This window comes from Laetiporus sulphureus (genome assembly GCF_001632365.1).
Source record: "Laetiporus sulphureus 93-53 unplaced genomic scaffold LAESUscaffold_2, whole genome shotgun sequence".
NCBI classification, from domain to species: domain Eukaryota; kingdom Fungi; phylum Basidiomycota; class Agaricomycetes; order Polyporales; family Laetiporaceae; genus Laetiporus; species Laetiporus sulphureus.
The window spans coordinates 1,392,769-1,409,291 of record NW_024468511.1 but is presented as its reverse complement, the minus strand read 5'-3'; the positions used below and the strand labels follow the sequence as shown (position 1 = coordinate 1,409,291).

The 16,523-nt window shown below is 46.4% G+C and overlaps 4 protein-coding genes across 4 annotated transcripts; 3 read left to right on the top strand and 1 right to left on the bottom strand.

The window, feature by feature from the left end:
- Nucleotides 1–194: 194 nt before the first annotated feature.
- Nucleotides 195–1,384, bottom strand: LAESUDRAFT_641525 (anthranilate phosphoribosyltransferase; the record flags this gene model as incomplete). The annotated part of the gene is made up of 3 exons (XM_040903667.1): nt 195–723; nt 779–966; nt 1,019–1,384. The coding sequence occupies 3 exons, from the start codon at nt 1,382–1,384 to the stop codon at nt 195–197; spliced, it is 1,083 nt and encodes a 360-aa protein (XP_040769878.1).
- An 83-nt stretch (nt 1,385–1,467) lies between these two features.
- Nucleotides 1,468–2,600, top strand: LAESUDRAFT_720186 (clathrin coat assembly protein ap17). Its single transcript, XM_040907773.1, has 6 exons — nt 1,468–1,794; nt 1,846–1,905; nt 1,959–2,030; nt 2,105–2,225; nt 2,272–2,324; nt 2,386–2,600. Exons 1-6 carry the CDS (start codon nt 1,771–1,773, stop codon nt 2,485–2,487), a joined length of 432 nt encoding a protein of 143 aa, XP_040769877.1. The 5' UTR covers nt 1,468–1,770; the 3' UTR covers nt 2,488–2,600.
- A 185-nt stretch (nt 2,601–2,785) lies between these two features.
- Nucleotides 2,786–4,061, top strand: LAESUDRAFT_740678 (ATP phosphoribosyltransferase; the record flags this gene model as incomplete). The annotated part of the gene is made up of 7 exons (XM_040911096.1): nt 2,786–2,830; nt 2,884–2,931; nt 2,981–3,016; nt 3,069–3,138; nt 3,202–3,557; nt 3,617–3,628; nt 3,679–4,061. The coding sequence occupies exons 1-7, from the start codon at nt 2,827–2,829 to the stop codon at nt 4,059–4,061; spliced, it is 909 nt and encodes a 302-aa protein (XP_040769876.1). The 5' UTR covers nt 2,786–2,826.
- Nucleotides 4,062–8,923: 4,862 nt separating this feature from the next.
- On the top strand, nt 8,924–9,340 carry LAESUDRAFT_754717 (uncharacterized protein; the record flags this gene model as incomplete). The annotated part of the gene is made up of 1 exon (XM_040911926.1): nt 8,924–9,340. The coding sequence occupies one exon, from the start codon at nt 8,924–8,926 to the stop codon at nt 9,338–9,340; it is 417 nt and encodes a 138-aa protein (XP_040769875.1).
- Nucleotides 9,341–16,523: the final 7,183 nt, after the last annotated feature.

Below are 16,523 nucleotides of genomic sequence, written 5' to 3'. Positions count from 1 at the left end.
CTCAAAGTATTCTGGGTGTCGATAGGATAGCATCTTTTATGAGTATCTGAAACAGATTATTATGACGTTAGCTCAATCTAGCGAGATCCAAGCAACGGTGCACTCTCGACTTCTCGACTAGATGCAATAATTTATCAATAAACGACTAGACATGGTGTCCCCGAAGTACTCCCCAAGCCTGATTGAATGCAATGCTAGTCGCTGGCCTCTTTCCCAGCATCTCGGAAGCGTTCCAGCGCCTTCCACGCTGCACCAGATGTAATACTTGTCATAGCCTTCTCCACTCCGTCCTTGAAGTCGGTCGCAACTCCGGCCACAGTAAGCAGGGCAGCTGCGTTCAACAGGACAAAGTGCAACACAGGCGTCAGCCGCTCGGGGATGTCTTGCCCTGAGGTCAGCAGCAGCATGAATGTCTCCGCGTTCTCGGCAGGCGTGCCACCAGCCACAGCCGATAGAGCATGCAACTGCAAGCCGAACTGCTCTGGGTGTAGCCTTCGCTCCGTGACCTTGCCGTCAATCAATTCCCAAGCATATGTCTCTCCCGCACAACTGATCTCATCGAGGCCCTCGGCTCCGCAGACCACCAGTGCTCGCTCAACGCCACCGTCGGCGAGGGACGCAGCGAAAGTCGGCCCGAGCTCGCGCTCAGCAACGCCCAAAACCATTCCTCGCGGCCGGGCGGGGTTAATGAGAGGTCCGAGCACATTGAACATTGTGCGATGACTTTCCGACAGCAGATCAGCGGACATGCATGCATAGCTGTAACGAGCGGACATACGGAAGGGCCTTGCGGTATGGGGCGATCATTGCCATTGCAGGGTGGTAATGAGGTGCGAGGATGAAGGTGAATGGAACTCGAGGAATTGGCACTGGGGATTCGGTTGTAGCGGGAGGTGTGAAGATACAGCCGAGCGACTGCAACAGATCAGCAGAGCCAGAAGAGGACGTTGATGCCCTGCTTCCGTGCTGTGAAGCACTCAGAGATGATTGCGGTGTAGACGCTGATGTGAACACATACCTTGATCACTCGGGCACCCGCCCCTGCTGCAACGATCGCAGCAGTCGTGCTCACGTTGAAGGTGTTGTGCCCATCGCCACCAGTGCCGACAATGTCAACGACAAAATCCTGATCGGCATCCTCCACTGCAGCCTTGAGAGCACGATCTCGGAGAGCCTGCGCTGCGGTTGCGAGAAATTCTGGTCTTCGCTCGATCCGCTCGATATGAAGGGCAGTTAGGAACGATCCAATCTGCACATCGTAGACAGCATTTGGCGTAAAGATATGATTCAGTGCAAGGCGGAGGTCATCGGGGCTGAAAAACTCTGGAGTCTTGACTAGCTTGCCAAGTAGTGGCTTGAAGGTTTCTGGGGAGTAGGGAACCATTAATGGTCGAGGTGAAGAGCGGGGAAAGACTAACTCGGCGTTCTGACTCACTTTACATTCTATGCACTCACTCTCTTATACACGTCCCGTTCCACACAGCATCTCAACGAACGAGTCTCCCAACATCGCCTCGGGACACCATTTCTTGAAAAAACGGAACGATGTGGCAGGATCAGAGTGGTAGCCGAAGTCGAACGGGTGACACCTTCAAGGAATTCCCAAACGAGCTGAGCTTGCTTCCCGCTACATCGTCTCTCTTTTCCGCTCAACTCGACTCGCGAACACCGTCGGATCAGCTACGGCCAACCGGCTTCTAGCACTCTGCAGCACTGAATATCGTAGCTTGGGCCGAAGTCTGGCATAGGGCGCTCGCAGTGACACTCATCATGATCAACTTCATCCTCGTCCAGGTTAGTGAATAGCTTCATATCTGTCGCCGGCACGACCTCATTCTGGGGAAGAATCGGCAAGGAAAGACACGTCTATCGAAATGGTACATGCCGTACGACGATGACGAGAAGGTAAACAAGATAACCTGCGACAGCAACTAAGGTTTAGAAGCCGTCTCATGCAGGTCCGATTACGTGGAGAAGTGCACCGACTGGTTGCTCCTAGGGATCAGAAATACCAGTCAAACTTCGTGGAGGTGCGTTTCATGCTGTCGAGTTGCTCTGAGGTCTCAGGTGAAGCGATCCCGCGTTTCATTTCACTTCAATCTAGTTCCGCAACCACAAGATTGTGTACCGGCGATATGCTGGCCTCTTCTTCTGCGTCTGTGTAGACGCGAACGATAATGAGCTTGCTTACTTGGAAGCCATCCATCTCTTTGTCGAAGTGCTAGGTTCGTCTTTCACACCCCGAGCATCTCCAGGTTCTCACTTCAGTAGACTCATTCTTCGACAACGTCTGCGAGCTGGACCTGGTATTTAACTTCTACAAGGTATGTCATGTTCATATACAACAAGATTGGGCTTGCTGGATGACTGTTTCTCTTACTGCAGGTCTATGCTATCCTGGATGAGGTGTTTCTTGCAGGAGAGATTGAAGAAACGAGCAAGGAGGTGGTGCTCTCAAGATTGGAAGAGTTGGAGAAGTTGGAATAGGCGCTATGTTTAGGCTTGTCGTTACACTGTCGCCTCTGCCAGCCTCCATAGTCCCCATGATCGTGCTCGCTACTCTGTAATTCTGTCAATTTGATCTTCTCACTGAAGCCGGTCATCTGAGAATGACTTACCGAGCGGTACATACAACTGTACCGACGACTTTTGATGAAGTACCTGCTAGGCTTACGGGGGGCGGGACGGAGTGGGCCGAGCTAGATGCTCTGTTGCATGCAAGCGCCCAACCCTCGATCTTATCTTATCTAGTCCGCGTTTTGTAGATCTTGATTTCGCTTGACTCGACGATCATCAACGCTCCACCTCCTTACACTACTCATTGCAATGAGTATGTCAAAAACATGCACTATGTGATTTTCGGACTCATATATATTGGTGCAGATGCTGACGCCCTCAACGGCCGTCTGCTGTTCGCAATCCCGAAGAAGGGTACGATTTTACGGCGGTAACAATGTGCATTGCTCTAATGGCGCTGCAGGGCGGCTGCATGAAAAATGCCTTGAGCTGCTGGCAGGTGAATGCGTATGGCTTCAAGCATGATATACTGAAGGTTGACACTTCTGTAGGTGCGGATATCCAATTCCGGAGAGACCACAGGCTGGACGTTTGCCTCGTTAAGAACCAACCGATCGCTCTGTGAGTCGTGTTGATTCAAGCAATCGTGAGCGACATACTGACCGTATCAACTCAAAATTTTAGCGTATTTCTTCCCGCAGCTGACATCCCGTCTTTCGTCGGCAAGGGAAATGTCGACCTTGGGATTACTGGACAAGACGTCATTCTTGAAGCGCGAATGCAAGAGCACGTCACGGAGGTCCTCAAGCTTAGCTTCGGAAAATGCGCACTACAAGTTCAGGTTCCTGAAGCGGGTTCGATCCAGACGGTGGAGCAGCTTGCGGGCAAGCGAGTGGTGACCAGTTTCGAAGTGCTTTCTGGAGAATACTTTGGCAAGCTAGACCGGCAGCTCAACCTGACAGGAGAGCAGAAGACGAAGATAGAGTACGTTGGCGGAAGCGTGGAGGCTGCGTGTGCGCTTGGCCTTGCAGATGGAATAGGTACGCGGTCTGTCCCTTTGCTTCATGGCGGTCGGAGCTGACTTTGATTCATATTATAGTCGACCTCGTGGGTGGGTAAGCGGTCGTGAGTATGCAGCCAATACTCACATTCAATTTACAGAATCGGGAGATACCATGCGTGCAGCAGGCCTGCACGCGATAGCCACTCTCCTCCAGTCCGAGGCTGTGCTCATCAAATCCAGCAAGCCGAAACACGAGTCTCTGGAACCCCTAATCAAGCTCCTCACAAGCAGAATAGCGGGCGTCGTCGCAGCCAGCAAGTATGTCATCTGCGAATATAACATTCTGCGAGAAAAGCTGCACGCGGCAACGTCGATTACGCCTGGTCGCCGGGCGCCGACGATCAGTCCGCTCGAGGATGAGGATTGGCTTGCGGTGAGCAGCATGGTGGAGAAGCGGAAAGTGGCGGACGTCATGGATGAGCTGGTGAAGATCGGTGCGGAAGATATCCTTATTTTCAACCTAGACAACTGTAGAGTGTGATGAACGGCGTGCTTGGTATATACCACGACTACTTGGATATCACCGGGGACATCCTAGATGGGACTACGGACATCGTTGTCGGCGCGTTCGACATGCTCGCTGCATAGGACCATGTAAGTGCCCGTTCAATTTGGTTCGGTAAGCAGGATCGGCAAATTGGAACTATACAAGGGTGTATCTTTGCACTGAAAGGAGAATTTGGCGATTCTATGCTGAACAAAATGCAGACTTCCGCAGATGTTGAGCCCTGATGAAGGAAACACCTCCTGCATGCGGAAAAATGAAGGAAAGTGTTAATCATTCATTGCAAACTCAATTACGGTGCGTGAAAAGCTTCAGTACTGTGCCTTTGCGGAATTTGCTGATTGATATTACTTAGTCTCTGAGCACTCTGGCTGGACATCGCGTGAAGGTGTGTCTTTGTTGTCAATCAATTATACCATGCTACATACTTGTCTCTGTTGACCCTATACCAAGTTGTCATCCTTCACCTTGAGTCACTCTGTGTCCACACACTTTTGGCCATGCTTTACAATTAATATCTGTTTGGTGAACAGTAATTTCAACAGTAATTCGTGGCAATCATATGAAATTCTGATGTTTTAGAAAACAACAGGTCTGATTATAAATATTCTTTCTGGACAGAGGCCACAGCTGATTGCCCTGACCAGTGACAGGTGATTGTTTGCTGTACTATCTGTGGATTTTCTGAGCTTGTGGTAACAGAGAGGCTGATCAACTCACCGGTGGGTGGCTGATCTGGGACAGTGGGGTTAGTCAGTCATTTAGAGGTCACAGATTTGAAAAAAAATACATCAACTGGAAGATTCAGCAGAAGTTGCAGATCATGCATGTTGGAGATAGTGTTGAAGGAATAATATATTCCAAGTAATCTACAAAGATCACAGTATGAAAAAGGGTATGGAAGGACAATGTCCAATGATATAATCCCAAGGGATCATACACGACATTGGCCAATCAGGATATTCATAGAGTATCGTACGACACTGAGTAATATGCCATTGGCCAGTACACACAGCCACAGGTCATATGTTAGATACTGTAGTATTACTCATCTATGTAAGTAGATAGTGGCTGTAGATACCAGAGTTCTTAGCCTGGTATATGGGGTCTTTACCCACATGTATATATATCAGGTAGCTACATCACAATCTATAGTGACTTCTCCACTGAGAGACTCGACCCCTTAGCTGGGAGACTTGTAGCCTTGCCCACTAAGTCCTCACTGCATAGTGTCAAGCCTGTGCCTGCTGCTGGTAGCACAGCTTCTTTATTAGATAGTTAACATCAGATAGGCCTTTAGACATTTTGCTGATGAAGGCTGCACCATGGTGAAACACATCAAAGGTGATATCTGAAGACAGAATGGGTTAAGAATGCATATGGGACAGGGACAGAATGTGGTACAAGATATATACCTAGATAACCAGCTTTTCTGCCATTTACAGCATTCATACACACTTTAACAAGGTCACCGGAGAATTGAAAGGAGTGTGGACTGCTAACACAGTCAGATGATCAAGAAACTTGCAACAAAGCATAGCAAGCATGTGCATCTCAGCTCGATTCATTGAGGTGGTGGGGAACTGCAAATGTTTGCTCACCAGAGAGGATGTTGAGGTGTTTTGAGGCATTATTCTACTCACTTGCTCTAGGTTTTGAAATACAATCATGTTGAAACCAGTATATGGTCATTGTACCATCACACAGCATGATTGACAGGCACAGATAAAGAGCTTGTATTGTGCCTTACAGCTGCTGGCAAACTTGTAAGGAGCAGCCAGGATAGAAATAGTGATTTTGTATCAAAAAGCTTATGTAGGCTAAAACTGAGTCATAAAATAATCTTATCTATGATGACGATCACAATCCTCAGATTGCAACACTTGGGGTTATCAGTGCTGCATCCGCACACCCAGTTCCAAATAACTGGTGAGGTTGTCACAAATACAATTTATCGTGAAAAGTACAAAGTTACAGATCAGTTAGAATCAGTATGATGGTCAAGTAGTACTAGTAAAGTTACAGTTCAAACAACAATGTGAGCAGGGACAGTAAGATCAGTGAATGAAAAATCAAATGTGAACATCATTGTCACGGCACGCCGATGACAAAGATAGACTACCCAAACAAAGAGTCCCCTTGAGGGTCTCTGGGTGAAAGCCTACAGTGATGAGCTGTGGCGATACGACATGCTCACTGACGAGGTGGCAGTTGCTGTTTGCGAAGTAAGACTTACTGGCGAGGCAAGGGACACTATCACAAGGTATGAGGATGCAAATAGATGTATAGCACACTGAGAGTGTCTGGTAAGACCCCTCTGTGATGGTAGTGGTAGACAAAGGAGAATAAGACTGGAGTCCCTCCTTGTCAAACCTGGTCCTTATATACATGATTGCTATGCTACTGTACAGTACTACCTAAGCGAGTCACACGCTATTCTACTGGTCAGTGTTACAATCATACGACATGTCCCACTTATCCTGATTGGCTGCCTAATAATAACCCACAGAGACAGAGCTCCCTTTGAGCACGCAATATTGCATCATGGCTATGGCAACATATGATGCAATGCCGAGAGGCTCAGTGTCACGTGACAATGCCGAGAAAGATCTGAGGTCATGTGACTAGATGCCTTGTTATCTTATCTCCCATTAGGTCATGTGATTCTCGTGCGACGCGAAATGATGAAAATAATATGCTTCTAATAGCATTTGTTCTTATAATGACTTGTCAGGTAAAAACCGTGACAATCGTCCTCCATTCCGAGCTCTTCTTTGATCATTGTTTCAGGTCCTCCAATAAGTTTCGTGATAGTGAGCAGTTCGAGCTGTGTGCGCCAGAAGTTTCATTCACTGTCATATACAGGATCACCAGTTGCATCACATTTGAAATGCATGATGGTGCACTTGAGCATGACGAGGTCGTTATCATCGGCGTACACTCAGAGCGTGCAAAGCAAGCTTTCAATCACAACTGAAAAAGCAACCTACAGTTCTCGTGAATGAACAAGATGTGGAGGAGCATTTGAAATGACGTCATCAACACAAAAAGCAGCAAACTCACATAATGTAGCAGGACAAGAGCCATCACACTTATGAGATAGTAGGGCATGCTCAACTGCATTCACACTACGTGCAGAACATCTGAAAGTCATTCTATGCAATCTGAGCAAAGGAATCAGTGAGCAGTAAGGCAGCATACAAGCAAGAAATGAAACCTGAAGGTGACAACACCAATGACGGTAGCTGGGAGGCACACAAGCAGCACGTTGAGACTCAAAGCAGCTGCAATAAAGAAAGCGAGTATCAGCAGCAAAATTGACAGAGACCACAGATTCGGAATGTACATCCTCTGCACTGAACACGTTTGAGCTAGACGAGCACCTCCTTGATTACAGGGGCATGATAAATGGCAAGGTGCATCAGGGTGAGAAGATGGCCACAGGCACAAAAATCAACTCATAAGAGAGACAGACGACCTAGTAACAGACAATGTGAACTACACAAAGGAATTCACAGATACGACGGGGGCGCAACAGAGAGCGCACGACGATCACTCACTGGCAGGGTGCATGTACCAAAGTGCCAGCCACAGGTGTGGGAAGATCCAATGAGATGGAGCCCTTATATAAGCCCAGACTATACGTTACTCAGTTATAGCCTGAATGACTAAGGTCATTCGTGACAATCACAATTCTCAGATTGTAACAAATTAATCAATCTATGTAGTTTGTCTTAAACAAGATCATCACAGTCTACTGTTTTCAGCAGCTATGTTATCATTCATCCACAATGTATCTCCTATAACTTAGATTCTATCATGATGGTCTATCACAGAAATGAAAGTACTGATTCTCATCACAGAAAAGGTATTAGAATTAAATTAGCCTTTTTTATCAAGTGAATAAGCTTAGAAAAAGGCTTGAAAAGGGCTCATATGTACCTTTTCCTTTAATTAGGCATCAATTTCTGCCAAGCTGTCCACTGGGTGAAACAATCAATAATTTGAGGTGAAAGATGGTAAAAATATTGAAGGAAAAGTTTAAATCTTTTAAGCATCTTCACTGTCAATTTGTGATAAAAGTATTTAAATTTTTTTTAACATCTTTTGTTGTGAAAGATGATGAAAAGATTGAAATGAGATTGCATGAAATATTAATAATCATTTTTACAGTCATTTTACAATCTTTCATACAAAACTATGATGAAAAGTTTCAAAATCATTTTTCACTCTTTTTTGATCAGAGATGATGAAAATATTGTGGCTATGTCACACCTTTGTTTTTATATACTAAGCTAGTACTAAGATATGGAGGTTAATACTCAGGTTTACGTGTTAGCAGTATACTAGTATTATAGTCAGAAGAGTAATACTAAGATTCTAATGTTAGCAGTATGCTGATAGTAAGATTTAAATGCTAGTACTATGCTAGTATTAAGGTCTGAAGGTCAGTACTAAGCTAGCATTCAGCTAGTACTAAAGTCTGAATGCTAGTACTATGCTAGTACTATGCTAGTACTAAAGTCTGAATGCTAGTACTATGCTAGTACTATGCTAGTACTAAGGTCTGAAGGCTAGTACTATGCTAGTACTATGCTAGTACTAAGCTAGTGCTAACATCTAGAGATCAATACTGTGCTAGTACTAAGCTAGTGCTAACATCTAGAGATCAATACTATGCTAGTACTATGCTAGTACTAGCATTCAGACCTTAATACTAAGCTACAGACCTTAGTAATAGCATAGTACTAGCCTTCAGACCTTAGTACTAGCATAGTACTAGCATGCTAGCATAGTATTAATCTGCAGACCTCATCCCTTCTTGTTCTGTAACCACCATGTCTGCTTTAGGTGCCCAACCAGCGACCGCCAGCGATGTCGACATGGAGGCCTCTGGCGTCGAGCCCATTGCTCCACCAGGCAGCGTAAATGCTGCAGCACCTTTAACACCCCCTGCGGACAGCTGGGCTTTACGTGTGGAAGCCAACAAGGCCATGCAGAAGAGCTTCAATGACCTTTTGTGCCACGTCAGCAACAATGCCAGGGCTCTCGCAAAAACCGTCTGTCAGATCCTTGCCCACCTCAACCCTGCAACGTACCTGGATGACTTCACCCAGGTTGCTACCATGCTAACCACCACCTGTCGAGAGCTCCACACTGAGCTCCTTGTCGACCCGGTTCTCAACAACTCCAACATAGGCACAGCTGCCCTATGCATTTTCGACCACTTCTTCACCACCTCGGACCCGCTGTGAGATGATGTGGATGAACTTGATGATGGACTTCTGGAGCCACCTAGGGGACGTTCTAGGACTGACACCACTCTGCCTGTGAGCATCAATTTTCAGGCAGCTGTGGCCAAAGCTGTAGAAGACAGCGTGCACATGGCTAACATGGCCATCAACACGTGACTCTCGGCGATTGAAGCCCAACTCATCCACACCCGACCGGCCCAGCCAGCCCCTCAAATGCCAGCCACCACGAAACCCACTCCAATGCCAGGTGGTCACCCACGTGACATGCCCACGACAGCTGCGTTGGCTGTGGCCTCTGCTGCACCACCCGTTGAGCATGCCACTGCGAAGCCTACAATGGTGCAGGCAGTCTCCAAATCTCAAGAGAAGAGCTATGCTCTCCTCATTACCCCTGAGCAGTGTGCATCCATTGAAACAGGCAGGACCATGCCACAGTGGTATGCTAAAATCGATACCTGCCTGCGTGAAACGCCCACATGGGCCAAGATACATCTTCTCAGCTGTCATTTTGCTAGACCTACCAAGGTCATGGCCGTCTTCTCTCATGACTTCCCTGACTCACTCATACGTGAGTGCCTTCGTCTCATCCGGCACATCCTGGGGGGTGGTTCCGTGGGCTGCCTCATCTGTCCCTGACCTACATGAGCACACCTCTGCACTGCAGGACTTCCGTCTGCTAGTTTCGGTCACTAAACTCTTCATACTGAGCTGCCTGCTTCATCACCCTGACACAGGGCTTTTGCTCACTGAGGAGAAAATCATGGCAGAATTACGCCGCAACTCCATGTTCTCGTCTGTTCACTTTAATGGTCTCTCAGACTTCGTCGTTCCCAAGGAACACCATGAGCAGCTTGATAAATCCTCCATTATTGTCTTGATCGAGGATGCACATCATGACTACTGTGCACGTAACCTTATTGGATGTGATAACTGCAGTAATGCTGCTGCTTTCCTCTGGTTCTACAGCTTCCGTATCACTGTTAAGAAGTTGAAAGAGCACCCCGTCTTCTGCCAGTGCACCCGGTGCTGACATCTCACTCACCTCAAGAGCCACTGCAAGAAACATGTGCCTGTGTGCCATTTCTGTGGAAAAACTGACCACACCTCCAATATGCACTGTCAGGCATGCCTGATGTGCAACTATGAGGCTCACCCAGCTGATCAGCCTTGCGAGCCTGCTCACTACTTCTTGGTGATGTGTGGCACAAATGGTCACAGTGCCACCAATTCCACTTGCCCTGCACAGAAAGATTACCGCATTCTCATCTCACGCGTGAACCCTTCCTCATGAATATCACAATCGCCCATCTGAATGTGGCCCGGTCCAATCCATGTGTCCACGGTTTCATTTCCTCTTCATCATATGACATCTATTTCCTTCAAGAGCCATGGTGGGGTCAGATTGGTATCGAACTATCTATGGTCATGTCAATGTCCAGCCCTATGGCCTGGACACTTTTCACTTTCATTCCACCTCTGCTATGCTGAGGCCTCGAGCCAGTATCCTGGTCCGGTGAATGCTTCTAAACACTTATCATGTCTCCATGTGCACCGACCTGGTATCGGACCCAGACATAGTTGTGATTCACTTTGTGTCCCGTGTCGATTCATCATTATCTTTCTTCACCATCAATTGCTATAATGAGGGCTTGTGGGCTCAACACCACATTTTGCCTCTCCTCTACGATATTCCTTTTCTGCCTAAGATGAACCTCCTCATCATGGGTGACTTTAATCTCCACCATCTCCTATGGTCTTGGACTGATCATACCTCATGATCATCCTCATCTGCCTCCACCGCTTTCGCTGGATGGCTTGAGCATGAATCGCTTGCAATTCTTAATGACCTCGATCAGCCCACCCACATGGTTGATGGAAACCTGCCCTCGGATACCATTATCGATCTGGTCTGCACGACCTCCAATGCACAATTTCATGTCTACGGAGTTGCTGCTACTCCCACTCCTTTCAAGTCTGATCATGCGCTACTAACCTCTATTCTATCCCACACCACTCACCCAGTCGATGTTAACCTCAGTTTCTGGATTGATGTGTCCAGATGCGATGACTGGGAGCTTTGCCTCACCCATGAGCTTGTGCTCTCCCCACCACCATCAGCCTACTCCACCACTGCTGACCTGGAGGCCAGGGCACATGCCCTGATGTGGGCAATGACCATCGCCAGCCATGAGGTCTTTCCTCACCATACACATGCTCACCAGGCCTCACAGCTCTGGTGGAATGATGCATGCGACACCGCATGTGCCCACGCTCAGACTGCTCACATCTGTGAGAAGCACCACACCACCAAACACACGCTCTCTGCTGTCATCTGACAGGCTTGAAGAGACTGGACTCGAGAGGCGATTGTGCAACTCCAGCACACTAATCCCTGGCAGCTCACCTCTTGAACCAAAGGGGTGTGGGTGCTCCCACTACCCGTCATCTGAATGGGCAAGGAAGTGGGCTCCCTTCCATCAGATGCAGGATGTCTGCTCACTCAATTTTATTTTCCTGCTTCTTCACTACTCCCTGATTTGCCTCCGCTTTTTGCTTTCATGCCCCCTCCAGTGTGACCAGATCACCCCTACTTTTCTCCGAAGTGGCCACCGCCATTGAGACTGCATCCAACTACTCTGTGCCTGGGGTATCTGGGACATCTTGGCACCTTTTGAAATGGGTTTGGTGGTCTGGTGCACATGACACCCTCTTTCATTTTCTTTCTGCTTCGTTATGCATGGGATATCTCCCCACTCTGCTGCGGGTTGCAGCGGTCGTTTACCTACCCAAACTGGGCAAGGTGGACTACACCGTTTTCAAAGCCCACCACCCCATCATGCTCTTGGAAACCCTGAGTAAGGTCCTTGAGAAAGTGATCTCTGCGTGTTTCAATTTTCAAATAGGTGCACATAATCTTGTGCCTGGTTCGCAGTTTGGTGGGCATGGCCGTAACTCGGTTGTGGATGCCGGTGTCACCCTCACACATCGCATTCACACTGCCTGGAAAAATGGCTTCTCTGCCACCCTTTTGTGCATGGAGTTGAGGGCTACTATAATAGCATTCACCATGACGTCCTTCATTCTGCTTTACTTTCTATGGGTTTTCCTGACAATGAGGTCCGATGGACCATGACTTTTTTTCTTCTCGCACAGTGTGGCCCAAGCTCAACTCTGAGCTGGGATCCTCCTATCGGTTGCTGTGCTAGGCATCCCGCAGGACTCACCTCTGTTGTCTGTTCTTTCTACCATTTACTCTTCCCCACTTTATGTGAACCTTGACCCATTCGTGCATCTCCAGCAGTCCACCGCCGGCTATGTAGATGACTTTGCGCTCCTCATCATTTCTCCTTCCTTGAATGAGAATGCCACTATCATACAGTGCACGCTACCGTGTGTGGGCACCACCCTGCATCAACTCAGGCTCACCATTGGCATGGCCAAGACCAAGCTGATGCATTTTACCTCCCCCAGACATTCTCTGAACGTCAACCCTCCTCTGCAGGTACAGTGAGATGGACATACCATCACCCTTCAGCCTGCTTCCTATCTCCACTGGCTCAGCATCTGGTATGACCGTTGCCTTACCTTTACCCACCACATCAGGGTCATGGCTTCCAGGGCCTCATCCCGAGTTGCTGCCTTCTGCATGCTCGCTAACACTCAGTGTGGTATGACGGTCGTGCAAGCCCGTTTGCTTTACCTCACCATCATCCTCCCCATCCTCACCTTTGGTAGTCCCATGTGGTACGACCCATGAGGACCTTGCTCACTCTTTAAACCCCTGCAGCAGGTACAGACTGATGCACTATGGTGGTTCATGGGAGCGTGGCAGTCCACCCCTCACCACGTCCTCAACCTCATCTCAAGCATTTTGCTGATGCGGCAGCAGCTCGACAAACTCAACGGCCTTGCCACTGTCCACCTCCTCACCCTCCCTGAGTCACACCCCATAACTCACTGTCTGGCTGCCAACTGAGCCACCCATCCACCCAACTTCTCCCTCCTCAATTCCGCTGTCCTCATTCACTACAGCACTAGCGTGATGGACATGCTCAAGCAGACCCTTCCCAATTGAGCGGTGTGCCTTGATCCTTGGCTGCAGCCACCTTGGGAGCCTGCACACCCCTGGGGTATGCAGGTTCAGGTTTGCGTACTGCCGCCTATCAAAGACGGTTCAACAGACTACCTACATTTCTTCCTTTTCTCTCTCATGCACTCCTCTATCTCCCTCCTCGATGCCTTGTGGGTCTTCACTGATGGCTCCCAAATTGCCCAACCTGACCTTACCCTGAAGAACTGAAGAGCAGGTGCAGATGCATGCATCATTCATCAGGGTGCAGTCAAGTATGAGCAGACCTGGGACATGAGTCACTGGGCAGAGGTCTATGATGCTGAGCTCTATGCGATGGCAGCAGTCGCCAGCCAATTTGCCAGTTTTCTGGCAACCTACCCCATGATCATTCACATCTATCTCTGCACGGACAATCACGCCGCCCTATCCAGTATCCTCTCACTGAGCCCACATAGTGGCCAGGCATTTTCTGCTCATTTTTGGGCCTTTCTGGCTCCCCTCATGGAGTGCCATCCTTTTTTGAAACTTTCTTTGCTGTGGGTACCCGGACATAAGGGTGTACTGAGTAACGAAGTGGGGGATCAGCTAGCCAAGGCAGGCACGTCCCTACCTGATAGTGTCCTACCCACCCTGACATGGATCCGGTGCTAGGTGCATGAGCGAGCGACCACCTCCTGGCAAACCGAGTTCCATTTCACTGATCGTCCCACTGCAATATGGTCCTCGTGGCCCTCCCTGCCCTCCCAGAAGCTACATCCCATTTTTACTGTTGCATATTATGAGCGCGATGTTGAAGCCAGATTGACCCAAGTTTTAACCAGCTATGGTTATCTGACCCCCTATTTCTCTTCTCAGTTTGGGACGGCAGGCCTTGCTCACCACTTCCATGGTGCACCCTGTGTCTGCAATCTAACCACCCCCAGCACTCGCACCCATGTCATGCTGCATTGCATGCGACACGGACACACACAGCACCTGCTCTTTCGCAACCCCAAACTCACCCTCATAGACCTACATCAGCTGTGACATCATCTGACCAGCCTCCACCGCTTCATCTCCTTTATTTCTACTACATCTGCCTTCTCCGCCGCAGCTCTTACACTCTCTGATCCTCGGTGATACACATTTTCTACCCAGCATCTGGTGCCCAGCTCCCTTTGTTTACTCATCATCTGTGCGTCGACACTTCCTCGTGTAGTCCACTTTTGTATTTACCTCCATCCAACCGCGCATAGCATGGTATACAAATAAATGTACAAAAAAAATCTGCAGACCTTAGTACTAGCTTAGTGCTAGCTTAGTACTAATCTTCAGACCTTAATACTAGCATAGTACTAGCATTTAAATCTTACTGATAGCATACTGCTAACATTAGAATCTTAGTATTACTCTTCTGACTATAGTACTAGTATACTGCTAACATATAAACCTCAGTATTAACCTCCATATCTTAGTACTAGCTTAGTATATAAAAACAAGGGTGTGACATAGTCACAATATTTTCATCATCTTTGATCAAAAAAGAGTGAAAAATGATTTTGAAACTTTTCATTATAGTTTTGTACGAAAGATTGTAAAATGATTGAAGAAATGATTTTTAACATTTCATGCAATCTCATTTCAATCTTTTCATCATCTTTCACAATAAAAGATATTTTAAATACTTTTATCACAAATTGACGGTAAAGATGCTTAAAAGATTTGAACTTTTCCTTCAATATTTTTACCATCTTTCATCTCAAATTATTGATTGCTTCACCCAGTGGTCAGTATCACTGATAAGATGTTATAAAGGTAAAGCTAAAAAAATTAAAAACTTTTCACACCTTTCTCATAATAGGAATTGATATTTTCTTTGCAGCATACTGAGAAAAAAGGCATAATTAGATGAGCCTAACAGTTGTTGCTGCATGAATGTTATGCCTATCAAGAAATTTCTACAATGGCCAATGTAGGAATCAGTGCTTTGATTCAACTGTACCACCGAGTGGAGCAATCAATAATTGACATGAAAGATGATAAAGATATTGAAGAAACAGTTCAAATCTTTTAAGCATCTTAACTATCAATTTGTGATAAAATTCAAAATATTTCTAACATTTTTTATTATGAAAAATGATCAAAACATTAGGAAAAGATTGAATGAAATTTTAATAAATACTTCTTCAATCATTTGAAAGTCTTTTATAGAATATTATGATAAAAAGTTTCAAAGTCTTTTTTAACTTTTTTTGCACAAAGATGATGAAAATATTGTGACTAAGTCACACTCTTGTCATCATATTACTAGGTGAAATGATCAATAATTTGAGATGAAAGATGATAAAGATTTTGAAGAAAAAGTTCAAATCTCTTCAGCATCTTGTTTTGTCAGAGATAATGAAAAGATTGAAAAGAGATTGTATGAAATAATAGCGATCATTGTTTTTGAAATTTTACAATCTTTCAAACAAAATTAGAATAAAAAGTTTCAAAATCTTTTGTCATTCTTTTCCTGTTGGTTAAAGGTGATGAACATATTGTGACCATGTCACATCATCATCATTTTACACTAAACCAGTACTAGAATATGAAAGGTGATACTAAGCCTCAAATGTTAGTAATAGCATTTGAACCTGAGCACTGGCATAGCACTGGCGTAGTACTAAGATTTAGTACTTAGTACTGACCTCCAGACCTTAGTACTAGCATATGTATATAGTACTAACATTTAGATCTTAGTGCATGCTAAGTACTAGCATAGTACTAACATTTAAACCTTAGTACTCACTTAGTACCAGCATAGCACTAGCATAGTGCTAACCTACAGATCTTAGTACTAGCTTAGTACTACCACACTACTTTCATACTACCTTCTGAGGCCTTAGTACTAGCATATTGCTAATATTAGAACCTTAGTATTACCCTGCTGACCATAGCACTAGCATAGTGCCAACATATACAGTGACCCACAAAACTGTTGATAAGATTGCTTACTTCGACTTGTATGGTAAATATGTCCTCAACGACTGGGACAAATAAATGTCATAAGAGCTCATTTGAAAGCCTATTATCATGGCTTTCCAATGCAATTTTGGTCATATTTTTAGCATTATGTGGATCTCAAGATAT

Bases quoted from the DNA above. Each gene is read 5' to 3' on its own strand.
- LAESUDRAFT_720186 (XM_040907773.1), top strand. From the start codon at position 1,771: ATGATCAACTTCATCCTCGTCCAG. The intron at 1,906-1,958 runs GTAAACAAGATA...CGTCTCATGCAG, and splicing joins CGTACGACGATGACGAGAAG to GTCCGATTACGTGGAGAAGT. The intron at 2,325-2,385 runs GTATGTCATGTT...CTCTTACTGCAG, and splicing joins TGGTATTTAACTTCTACAAG to GTCTATGCTATCCTGGATGA.